Below are 13,673 nucleotides of genomic sequence, written 5' to 3'. Positions count from 1 at the left end.
AATGCAGTGCTCATTATGATATGCAGAGATTCTACCCGTCTACCCTATTGACGAATCCGTGGCGGTCAAAGGTAGTCCGATTATATCAAACAGAGTCTCTGAGCTAGCAAAACAGAGTACCCCATTTTCAATTAAATTCTTTAAGATACCGATCTTTTTGTCTTTTTTGTCAACATCAAATCGTTAATAAAATAAGTTATTATCAGGAACAAAATAATGTAATAATGTTGTAATTCTACACAGTATATTAGTCTCTTAAAACAAGCCATGAAGCACGAAATTATTTTGTCTTGTCTCCACATTGACGGATTCGATTCTTCTGAAATCCAAAACATCACAGATTTTAGGAAATTCGAACACAATACAGTTATCAAATCTTCGTGCTTTTCCACAATCTCTTTAATCATTATGTTTTAACAAAGCGTAACACAACAATTGGATATGATTGAAGGAAAACATGAGACACTTTTCTGCCACTGACAATGATATTCTCCATCACCATAAATAATTGGTGTCTGAACAATAGGATGTTTAAAAATCCCTTAAAAACTACTTCTATGTACACTAAAACAAATAAGAAACGGACTTTGTTTTGATTTTGTTATCAGTAAATTAAAAGCTAACTAAATATTACTAGTATGCTATATACATATACATATTCATGGATCTTCAATCTGTCGATACCTGTAACTTGGCATTGCACAAGGTCATGTTTTTCTCTGGCTGTTTATGACGTCTTTACACTAAAACCATTGGATGTTGAATGTGTACGGATTGATAGTTTAGTCTTAGATACATGATTTTTTTTATTAGTTGTTAGTGGCTTTGAACTAGCTGTCAGATAACTGCGAGTACTCTCAGATCTGTTCATTGTGTCTTTTTGTACCCGGCCACGTTCATTTGAAGTTTTGTCCATCAGGGCCCGGTTGTTAAATTCTATATCCAATGGATAACTTTTGTCCATTGGACAAACTCGGTTGTTCAAAAGATGTCCAGTGGATAAAATAGCTTAACAAAGACAAATTTTGTCCAGTGTCTAGGGGTTCGGATGAGTTCTTATCCAGAGGTTAAATATGGCTTCCCGCTTGCTGTATGATGTACAACAAAGACATAAACCACGTATTTACAGGGAATTTCTTGGTGCAGAACCATATACAGAGTGTGAATTTCAGGCAAGATATAGGTTTTCGAAAGAAAGCATTCAAATTCTGACAAACTTGCTTAATGATGATCTTAAAAGATCTACCAACAGAAGCCATGCTATTCCGGTGGAAACACAGATTAAAATTGCTTTGAGATACTACGCTTCTGGCAGCTTTATGCAAGTCATTGGTGACACCTTCGGGTACGATAAATCAACCGTTTCCAGAATTATTCAGGCAGTAACAGGTGCAATTTGCGCCCATGGGGCAAATTTTCTTCGTTGGCCTGACGAGACTACAAAAACCAACCATTATAAATGAATTCTATAACATTGCCAGATTCCCATGTGTTATAGGAGCAGTGGATGGAACTCACATTCGCATACAAGCACCCAGTGATAATGAGTATACATTTGTCAACAGAAAAAACTTTCATTCCATCAATGTTCATGGTATCTGTGACCACGAAGGTAAACAAATGTAATATTAAGGTTTTCAAAAAGGAGAGTTACAGACAAGAAAAAAAATGTAAGTCGATGTACAAATGAGAAAAGAATATTTTCGACCGTAATTACTGTTTGGTTTATTTCTCTTTATAATTAAAGTGTCTCATTCATTTTCGACAAATCTTCAGAACGTTGTTGTTATATGACATTAAAAAGGCAACGAAGAGATTCTTGGTCTGCGCAATTACAATTTGGTGATGATTAAGTATATGTTCGAGTTGTCTCTCTTTTACTAGTATAATCTTTCTAGGCACAAGCTATAGTTACGTTAAAGTTGAAAACTAATTGCCGTAATGGAAGATTGGATTGGGACCCAATAAAATACGAGCCATTGTAAAAGTGATATCCGACAAAAAAAATGAATATTATTTATAGATTAATTGAAATAAAATATTCTCAGTTGGTTTTTTCATGCATGCATCGATGGATGACAGAAATTTACTTCAGTTCATAAAATAATATTTGTATGTCAAATATTTTTTTACATCAATAACATAGCAGGTTGTAAATTAACCTTTAACTGCCGTGTTTTGGAAGGATTGGGACTCACACCAAATCTTTTATTTTTACATTTACATTACAGCTGATTTATTGATATATTATTGACAATTTAAATTTCGTGTTTCAAGGGCGGCTACATTCATTTTTAAAATGAGGGTTCCAACATATGCATATTGTTATTATATCGAAACAGGGGTCCAACCACATCACCTCTAACAAAAGCATAAACAAAAAGTAAAAACACAAAAATACCGAACTCCGAGGAAAATTCAAAAAGGAAAATCAAAAATCAAAAGGCAAAATCAAAAGTCCAAACACATCAAACGAATGGATAACAACTGTCATATTCCTGACTTGGTACAGGCATTTTCTAATGTAGAAAATGGTGGATTTCACCTGGTGTTATAGCTAGCTAAACCTCTCACTTGTATGACAGTCGCATCAAATTCCAAACGGTTGTTAATCAACCACTGAGTTTCATTTAAATGCGATTTTTTTTTGGGTCATATTTGTAGAATAAATCATATCTAAGCAATCTTTCAAACCACGCCATGACTTCATTGGAAACAAAATTAAAAATTATGATATAACTGTGTCGCATTTGACAGGTTCCTATCTCGCTATAAGGTTTTGCTTGTGGGAATTGAGCTTCTTGCAACGGTGTTTTGCGATAGGCAAAATGCATGTAACAGTTGTGTAGAAAAGTATTCACATTCAATATATTTCTCAATGCATAATTACAAGTTTATTTATATCAATTTCAGGAAAATTCACCAACATTGTTGTCAAGTGGCCAGGGTCAACACATGACAGCTTCATTTTCCGAAATTCTGATGTTGGGATACACTTGGACCAAAACCACAGAGGCTTTGATGTTGGTGGGCTGTTGCTAGGAGATAGTGGTTATGCTGTAAACCGTATCTCATGACCCCTTATTTAAGACCATCAACAAGGTAATTTGTTAAACAAGGTAATACTCAAGTAAGACAGTATCTGCGTACATCGTAGATAGCAAATATGTAATAAATATGGACCACATTAATTTCTGATGTTTTACCAGTTTACTAGTATATATGATCAGATCGTTTTTGAATAAATCAAATCAATGAAGAGAAATATATATGAAAAATAGATAGTTGGTACAATGTTTTCAACACAAGCAGTAGGCGTGATTAATAAAAAATACATGTAGTATGTTAAAATGCAACATCGTTTGTAAAATTAATTTAGATTAGATAAAAACACCAATTTTCATGGCATCAATACACTATTGGTGTTATGAAAATGTATGCACAAGGGCGGAGGATATATGACTGATTTGAAATTAATGATTTGGCGAGTTTGGTTTCTGTCAACTTTAATAGAATGTAGTTAACAATACTGTATTTGAAGGTCCAACGACATCAATTGGCGATTTGATGGTCGAAAATACAGGTTCAGTTACGCGTCGCCGATAAACTTAATTTGCGACCATCAAATCTCCAATGGATACCGTCGGAGCTTTTAAAAATACAATACAGTTATCCCCTAAAACATAATTTTATATATACGTAGTATGTAGACGTGAATGCAAATATTATTTCAAAACAGTTAAATGATACAAGTTGCCATACAATTAACCTTTGTATGACAACTTGTGGCAATTTGTATGGCAACAAATGGAGGTTGTGTTTCTATTGATGTCTGTTTTGTCTTTTCCATTTTTGGCCATGGCGTTGTCAGTTTATTTTCGATTTATGAGTTTTACTGTCCCTTTGGTATCTTTTGTCCCTCTTTTAAGTCATTATTTGATAATATATAAAGTTTCTTGTGAATATTTACTATACTAAGATTTTTTCCAGGCATCAAGAAAGATTCAATAGTGCACAAACTAGGACACGATCAGTCATTGAAAGGACTTTCGGACGCTGGAAACGACGAATCCATTCGCTACATTCAGAAATAAGATTGACCCCTGACAGAGTTTGTAAAATAGTAATTGCATTTGCCATTCTGCATAATTTTGCTATTTTGCAAAGAAAGCCAATGATTGATGACCGGGAGGTTGAAGAAATTGATATTGGACAGGATTTGGGCCGTCAAGACGGAACGAATGTCCGTAATTTAATTGCAACTACATATTTTTAGAGTAAATTTCGTTGATGTTTGAATCAAGCCAATTTGTTTTAATTGTATATCATTTTTAGCGATGCTGGCCATCTTTATTACTGTTTACCTCTGTTATTTCAATTTTCTTTCCGTTTTTTAAGTGTTAAATTTATAATACCATTTTGGAGTACTTTTTAATGTTAATGTGCAATGTGTTTAATGCTACCATGTCTTATCATAAATAATATTAATAATAACTCTACAATGCCGTTTATGCCAAGTGGATACATTTTCTCGAATTACATTTTAGAATAATGTATATACTATTATAAGAATATTCATTGAAAGGAAATTTGATCTTCCAGAGTCATGGTTCTTTATTTATACCTTAAAAAATACTATTTTCGTTCCTATAATATTATAATGAATAAAAGGCTTTCAATGAATAGATATTTTTAATGCATCAGAAATGTAACACACACAGACGACATCTGTTTGTTCTAATAGTAATATTCTAGTTACTTTCTTTTTAATATACTATAGATATTGATTTGTAATGATTTTTCTTGAATTATCCTAGACTTGTCAAGTTTTAATACTTCTATTTGTAACTCCTGGTATGTCTGTTTTGTCGGCTTTGGTTGTGTTTTGGTTTCTGCCACTGATTTGGAAGGAACAATTGACGGTTTAGCGTGTGTGGTTGTGGTGTCCATTTTATATTTTACAATTTACAATCCTGGAATTTTTACAAAACTTGCATACCTCTTCCTTCCATATCGAAACATTAAGAGAAGAATGAGAATACAAGTCGAATGGAATTTTAAGCAAGTTTATTACACATCATATAATTAACACAAAACAATAGTCATATTCACAAAATTATACACACATTTGGAGAAGTATCTTACACATTTGTAATAAATATCTACAACTTAGCAAAAATAACAAGGTTCAAGGACTGTGTGACAAATGCAACGAATAGATTATAACAGAAATCAAGAAGGTACAATGGAGACATTTATAGGACTAGGTATCTCAATCATTAATATGTCTCGAAAGCATCAATCAAATTCTTAATCTAAAAAGCAGATAGTTGACAAAGGTTAACGTAATATTGTCACCTCTAGGGATAATTTCTTTTGTACCAGCAGGGAAAATTAGAGATAAATTGAAACAATTTCAGAGAACATTCAAGTTCAACATGACCACTCATGTATACTAAACCATACGTATGTCATACGTTTATGAATGTATTTCTCTTAACCTGGAAATCTACCTGTGTACAATTGTCCATAACAAGGAAACAAAACCTTTCTAAACAATTGCAACACATCAAAATCACGAAACAACCCACTACATTTTTAAATAGTATAAAAGTCATAAAACAAACTAAAAAGAATATAAAAATCTTATTCGACAATTCAAAGAATAAGCAAATGGCATTGACATTATATGCATTACGTTTTCCGCGAATGAAGCTTCCAGTTTTTGTTCTGGCTTATGAAAGTAAATTAAAGGCTATGTTCATTAAGATTAAACTAGTTCAGATTGGACAGTCTAATTCCTGCACTGGTTAAATTGTGCTCATCAAGCTGAGAAGCTACAAGGAAGTATGTTCTTGCTGAGAATAATTCTCCAATCATCTGATGACAAATACCAAGACAAATTAATGATAATGGTGCATACTGTGGATTAGATCGATTAGTAGTATGAATCTGCCAAATTGTTTGTTTTAGCTGAAGCAAAGAATGTTTACAAGATCTTTTTTATGTGGATGGTAATAACACAGAAAATTCAGAAAATGTGCAAATATCATAGGATGAAGACCAAGAGCTGTTCAATTCCGTTTAATTGCAGTTCTTGTGGCATAATTGGTAAATGTTGATGAAAGTTAGGATACTTGATCGTAATTGTTTTTAAGATTGTGCAAAGTTCTGTTCGTTTCAAAAATTGTAGTATATATTTCTCGTTTTGATTTAATCCGATTTGCAAAGGATACATTTTTTTATTTGTACATTCCCCTAAAGCATAATTGATGATATCTAATGATAACAAGTACTTGTCATGAACATAAAAGAAAGAAGATAACACCAGCCACCCAGCTACTGCATCTGAATTTGTCCCAATCAACAGATGACTGAGGTCACGTTTGTACTTGTAGTATTTATGTTTGTTGTTTGATCTTGGTTGATCTTGTGATATTTGCGGCACATTTTGGTGTGCAAATGACAGCATTTCAAAAAAGACTCTTTTTGATAGTTTAGAGCTTGAATGATGTAAATAATGATACAGTAAATTGAGAGGTCGACCATTATGTGTGAATACTGTGCTCATTATGTCATGCAGTGATGCAACATGTCTGTTTATTGACAATTCCATCGAGTTAAAAGGTGGTGTCATAAAATCACGCAAAGTTTCTGACGAAACAAAGCAGTATATTCCTTTTCCAAATAAATTCTTCATAATGCTGGTCATTTTGACTTTTTTGTAATCATCAAATCGTAAATAAAATAAGTTGTTATCAGGAATAAAATAATGTAATAATGTTGAATATTCTACACAGTAAATAAGCCTCTTTAAACAAGCCATGAAACATGGTATAATTTTATCTGTTGTCCACATAGACGGATCCGATTCTTCTGAAATCCAAAACATTAACGTTTTCAGGAAATAAGAACACAATACACTTTTTAAATCTTCGTGCTTTTCGACAATTTCTTTTACCAATACTTTGAACATAGCATAACATAATAACTGAATATGACTAAAAGAAAATATTAGAAATTTTTCTGCAACAGAAAAAGATATTCTCCATTGAAGACATTCATTGATAGACCCTTTATAACCAATTGGAACATAAAGCACACCACGCGAGACTATTTTGGAGATGAGCTCAGGGGAAGGCCATGTTGTTCGAGATCTAATGATCCATGGTTGTGCTTGAGCTATCCATTGGTCACTTTTAAAACAACATGCAAAATCAAGGGTTTCTGTGAGGATTGAAATACATGGTCCGTGAAATTTGATAATAGAGGAAATACCAAAAAAAATCGATAAACGTTCCATACGATATAGTCTGTATAGGTCACTTGAAGCCTTTCTGTCCATAAATAAAATTTTCATAATTTTGTTATTTAAATGGTCGACATTTAAATCATAATTATTGGGAAGATGTAGTTGTGTGAAACATGGATGTGTATCATCTGTGTCCATTATCAAAGGAATACACCGGCCAGATTGAGAAACAAAATTTCTGTCTGATTCATAAACTTTAAAGAAAGGATCAATAAACATTACATCTTGATCACTTCCTTTTAATTGTAGTCCTTCACCTAAACTCCCACTTGTTATTTGAGAATCAGAAGAGATTTTAAAACCAAGGTCCTCTACTAAGTAAGTTAATATCCTAATTTTTACCTCCTCTTCAGTTCCAATTTGCTGGCACAAATACTTATAATATTTTAGCGATAAACTGTTTTCCGCAGACATTTATACTGAGCTCTGTCACTCTTTGACCTTGTATCATTTAAATCTGTAAAATTAAAAATAAAATGGCTCAGCAGTGTCATTTTAATATTTTGAAATAAGAGGAATACTGACTATTTTTGTTTTCCACATTTGCCATCATCCCTAAATCACTTTGAAAGACAGATTTGCTTTTTGCCCTAACGTTGGCGTTTACTTATGGATTACATGTCCTTTCGGTATCTCAATTCATCTTTTTACAGGTATATGCAATTAATAGTCAATATGAAATACCATCTGAGTTTGAATATATCCATCACTGTTGTGAAGTTATGATTTGATTATATAATTTAGATTTAATATTCAATATTACTACTGAAAAACCCATGAGTCCTGTCAGCTTTGTTTTTAATTGATCTCTATAGTTATGCTTTAAAACAGTTTGATGTAAAGTTCTAATGAGGAGGTTTATGTAGTCGCGAGAATAATTAAATAATTTGTATGACTTTTTACTTCTAAAAAGGAATTACAGTAAAAATGTTTTGCCTTAAATATAATTACCAAGTTTGTTACTTTACAGCTTCAATGTCTTCATAACAGCATTCAATTCTATGTATGATATTCTATTGCCGTAGGTGGCTCAAATTAAAGCAGGATGCATTCCACTAAATATTTGAAAATCGACAGTTTTCAAAGTTGCAATTAAAAACCGTGAATGTAACTGTACATGCATGGTCAACGGCACAATGAGAACGAACTTATGGTTCACTACTCTCATTATTTCGGGAATTTACGTTAGTGATCGCGTGACCGATAGTCGACCTTCCCATAGATAGCAATAAAGTGCATGTGATATAATTTTATACTGACCCGTATATTTACATTGAACAACTTTGAATAGATATCAATGTTATCAAGATTATAGTTATATACGACAGACGCGCGTTTCGTCTACACAAGACTCATCAGTGGCGCTTAGATCAAATTGTTATCAAGCCAAACAAATACAAAAACTACTATCATGTGTCAATATTTGTGTGTGTTACTCTTTAGCTGATAGAAATATACGATATGTTTATATCATATTTATATTGGCTCACTTTGAATATTGTAAGTTTGTTAATATTGCAATGTCTTAGTCAAAGGCGACTTTAGGGGTATAGGGTGATCGCCCCTCTCCCTCTTGTGGGAATATTTGATTGATTATTTCGAAAATCACTAATTTCGACTAAATTGGACACGCTTTTACTCATACAGTGACCCTCTTTACATATTTTTTTTTATCCTCCGCTGTTGGTAACAATTATTAACCCATATGTTTGAATTTCGCACCAAAAGACTGCTTTGATTATTTTTGATTTTCTATGTTTTTTTATTTTTTTAAGGCGAAAAAATTCTTATATCATTTTAAAGAAAGCAAGAAATAAATAATTTTGACTCCACCAAAATATCGTATTTCAAAGGTTTAGAGACTGAATTTCCCATTAAGATCTATAGATTGTGATCTTTCCATTATCAATGTCTTCCTCTAGCAGAAATTTTTTTGTACCTCCCTAAACAGCATTCAATTCTACATATGAAATATGTTAAAGCAGAATACATTCCACTTAATATTTGATAAAATCGACCATGCTTTCAAAATTGCAATATAAATCCATAAATGAACCTGACTGTTGTAAATGTGTGTTTTGGTTATTTCCAAGTAAAAGAATATTGTTATTTATTGTAATAAGAGAGTTTATATAAGTTTACAGAAGTTATTTCTAGTGTTTAGTATATCGAATGAGTAATTAACGTACGTTTTACTTTATGTTATTAGTTGTATCGATAACGTCGTATATGGCGCAACTTTGTCATGTATTGTTCAGAACGTTACCGTTGGGTCAATATTTTAAGCGTGAACCCAAAAGAGTTCATTTGCGAGCTCTTAACTGGAAGAATTAATATGTCTAGATTTGATTATTCATAAGATTGTATTATTATAAGCATTTTGAGTCGAGGACTCCTTTATTTTATGTAAGCGTTTTACGTTATGTTTTTCTTCCTGCTTAGAATATTTACTTCCGGTAATTTGAAATAAATACCAGTGCAACGTCACGTTCGTCAGTCTTTGCTGTGTTTACGTTTGGCTTGCAGCAAGGCTCATCCCGGGGGGTCCTAGAGGTAAGAAGCAGCGCATTAGCTGTATCCCTTGCATTTATTTACCGTATTTATCATTGTAATATTTAAGATAATCCCAGTTGACCCGTACGAAAATACACGAGAAAGATTATTATTTTAGTAGCTTTGCCCCGTATGTTTATTATATATTATTGTTGGAATATTGTACTTGTATGGAAACATTTCGGCTGTATTATAAAAGTATCATTTTTACTATTGATCATTTATTCACGCTACCAATGATGAGAGAGAACAGACTACAGATTTGACGTCCGTATATATTTATTACCCCGTGTATTTACTAGTTTTATGAGTATTCGTATTTGCAGGCTTTATAACTTTATCAAAACATAGCAAGAGGCAGAAATTACGACACTGACCATGGATAAAGACCATATGATTGCGTGACTGATAGTCGACTTTTCTATACATAGACATTAAGTGCATGTGATAAAGTTATACCCTGGACCATATTATAAATTTTAATAACCTTTTAATACTTATTTCATTTATCAATATGATGGTCTATTAATCTTTAGTTGATATGAATCATCGGTAAATTCATATCATATGATTGTTGGCTCATTTCAAACAGTTTGTAAATGTAATGATGTTTGTCTCGGTCATAAGCAGTTTTAGGGGTCCAGGGGGTCTGAACTCCCCCTCCTGTGAGAAATTTGATTTAGATATTAAGACAATCTCATGATAAGTCATGATAAGTCAGTGCCCTCTCCTATGTTCTATTTTTCTCGATCCGCCGTTGTTAATACCAATTATTAACCTATTTGTTGTTAGTTTACACCAATAGAATGATTAATTATAAATGATTTTGTATATTTAGAAAAGTGATGGCCAAAATCATACTCAGATCCTTAAAAAGAAAGAAAAATCGATTTATCATGATTTCACCAAATTATCGTAGTTCTAAACTTAACAGATTCAATTTTCCTCAAAGGTATAAAGATGATGTTTTTTCCATTCACAATATAAACTTTTTAAATAGGGTCCCATTATTATATTCGTCAGAACTAGAAATTAGATAAGCAGCATTCATGGCTTCTTTTGCCGAATTTTTAGAATAATTTCACATATTTTACTAATGGTGTCATCTCATTTACCGAACTTAAGGCAAACAAAACGATTTAAACTTTGAAATTATCAATATTAGGAGCGATATACCTCTCTCTCCTGCATATGTGATATACTTTTCCTAACTCATCCGGTATTCTAGAACTTTCAGCTGCTACTCAGACTTTATAAAATGTCACAATTGTCTGAGCAGAAATTTGATAAATCATGCAGAGTTATTTCTGAGAATGTGTCGTCCTTTTACTTAAAAAAAAGGTTTTCTAGAATATACCAATACCTTATTGATAAATATTCCGTATCAACTTCACTAATAATACTCGTTGGTCTTAAGTTTTAGATTCTAAGTACTGACGTTTTATCATCTTAATTACGTGTTAAAACGTTCCTTTATCTGTCCGTGTAAAGTATAGCATTTGCTGTTTATTCTAAAAACAATTATTAATATCCATTTAACGTGACTCGGAACTTTTATATCTTGTCTTTGTAGTACTTTCCAATGGTGATTTGTGTAGTTTTGTCTTTCGTTTTTGATAATGTACTTTGCCTTTATGCATTTTTTTATTTGTCTTTGTTGACATATTTGTATGATTTCAAAATGATGTTTATCAAAACATAATGTTGATTGTTGTTCTCCTATTTTGGATCTTTATATATGTTCCAGACCATACGAGTATTCGGACGGTACGCGTACGGTCCAGGCCGTATACGTATACTCGTAAGGTCCGACCATACGCGTACGGTCGGACCGTATGAGTATACTCGTACGTTCCAGCTGACCATACATGTTTTGGTATCATATGGGGTTATATTTAAAAAAAAAACAATTACCAAAAATTTGAAGCTTTAGTTCTCCAAGATGCTATTTTTGCATTAGATGGATAAGTGAATAAGCATACAATTGGAATTAATGTTTGTTTAATTCTATCTCTGAATCCCATTTTTGTACTCTGGCTCAAGTGGACACTAACTTCCACACGGAATGTTATTTCGTTTTTTTATTATTTTACATTTACATGTTTGCAGTTCATGCATGGTATTTTGAAAAAGTACGCATACGGTCCAAATACTCATACGGTCTGGAACATATAGATAAGGCTGTATGTTGTATATTGTTGTCAATATAATATATTTTTAGCGAACATCATACTATAAAGAAGTTTAGCTAAATATAGATATTCATTCGTTTGATATGTTTGTGCTTTTATTAGGGACATTCCGTTTTGTATTTTTCCGGAGTTTTGTATTTTTGTTGTTTTAATTTTTAGTACAAGTATGTGACTCAGTGCTAAATAAGCCATAGATAATATTCAATTAATACCGAAGGAAGAGAATGATCATTGATAGTTCTTGATAATTGCATTGGCAAAACTGTTTCGATAAAGGTTGTACAAATATTTGGTTACATATCAGATACGGCCGTCATTGTTTACCAACGCCCGAGTGATCTTTGAGAAGTATTTTAAATATTTGTAATAAACATCTACAATTTAGCATAAACAGCAAGGATCCAGGAATTTGTGGTTAATGCAACAAATTTTATAACAAAGTTCAAGAAGGTCCAACAGAGACATTAATATGACATTTAAACTTATGACAATTGTAGAATTGGTCAGAGTCTTAAAGAATCTTAAACAAAAAAAGCTTAAACCTAAAAACAGTATGACTCGCAATACATCTGGTTGAGTCTGGTATAGGGGTCCCTAAACAATCATTAATCTGTCTCGAAAACATCAATTAAATTCTTTATATAAAAAGCAGATAGTTGACAAATATCAGCACACTATTGTAATTTCTCGGGAAAAAATGTTGATATCAGCAGGCAAGATATAAGAGATAAATTGACACAATTTCAGAGAACATTCAAGTTCAACATGTGGCATGTATACTAAATCGTACGTATGTCATACCTAATTATTCATATCAAGAAAACCAACGTTTCTAAAAACACATTTCTTCAAATAAAAATAATTCATAGTTGATCCTTTGATAACAAAGTAATGAATAGTTTAGGATATGAAATATAATAATAGTTTGAGAAAAATTTTAAATTGAGATTTTCACATTGTATTTGAACATTTCCCTCACGTAATGAAACAGTATTTGATTCAAAAGCCTGGATTATCACATTGTCCGTAAAATAAAATTTATTTGCAACTCGAACTTTTTATATTAATTTAAGAAAAAAGATTTGTTGATCTGTTATTTACATTTGTATCTGATAAACTTAACCATCTTCTTAGTATAAGTCAGAACGTAAACGTACAGTCCGACCGTATGCGTATTTTGAAAAAGTACGCATACGGTCCAAATACTCATACGGTCTGGAACATATAGATAAGGCTGTATGTTGTATATTGTTGTCAATATAATATATTTTTAGCGAACATCATACTATAAAGAAGTTTAGCTAAATATAGATATTCATTCGTTTGATATGTTTGTGCTTTTATTAGGGACATTACGTTTTGTATTTTTTCCGGAGTTTGGTATTTTTGTTGTTTTAATTTTTAGTACAAGTATGTGACTCAGTGCTAAATAAGCCATAGATAATATTCAATTAATACCGAAGGAAGAGAATGATCATTAATAGTTCTTGATAATTGCATTGGCAAAACTGTTTCGATAAAGGTTGTACAAATATTTGGATACAAATCAGATGCAGCCTTCATTGTTTACCAACGCCCGAGTGATCTTTGAGAAGTATTTTAAATATTTGTAATAA

The 13,673-nt window shown here is 32.1% G+C and overlaps 1 protein-coding gene across 1 annotated transcript; it reads left to right on the top strand.

The window, feature by feature from the left end:
- Positions 1-1,073: 1,073 nt before the first annotated feature.
- LOC139484205 (putative nuclease HARBI1) lies at positions 1,074-3,077 on the top strand. Its single transcript, XM_071267938.1, has 2 exons — positions 1,074-1,389; positions 2,914-3,077. Exons 1-2 carry the CDS (start codon positions 1,074-1,076, stop codon positions 3,075-3,077), a joined length of 480 nt encoding a protein of 159 aa, XP_071124039.1.
- Positions 3,078-13,673: the final 10,596 nt, after the last annotated feature.

Source organism: Mytilus edulis, chromosome 8, assembly GCF_963676685.1.
Source record: "Mytilus edulis chromosome 8, xbMytEdul2.2, whole genome shotgun sequence".
Lineage (NCBI taxonomy): Eukaryota > Metazoa > Mollusca > Bivalvia > Mytilida > Mytilidae > Mytilus > Mytilus edulis.
The sequence above is the reverse complement of the archived record's forward strand: the minus strand, read 5'-3'. Positions and strand labels throughout refer to the sequence as shown.

Excerpts from the sequence above, each read along its gene's own strand:
- LOC139484205 (XM_071267938.1), top strand. The coding sequence starts at position 1,074 with ATGGCTTCCCGCTTGCTGTATGATGTACAACAAAGACATAAACCACGT. Across the intron at positions 1,390-2,913 it reads AATTATTCAGGCAGTAACAG|GAAAATTCACCAACATTGTT; the intron begins GTGCAATTTGCG and ends TATCAATTTCAG.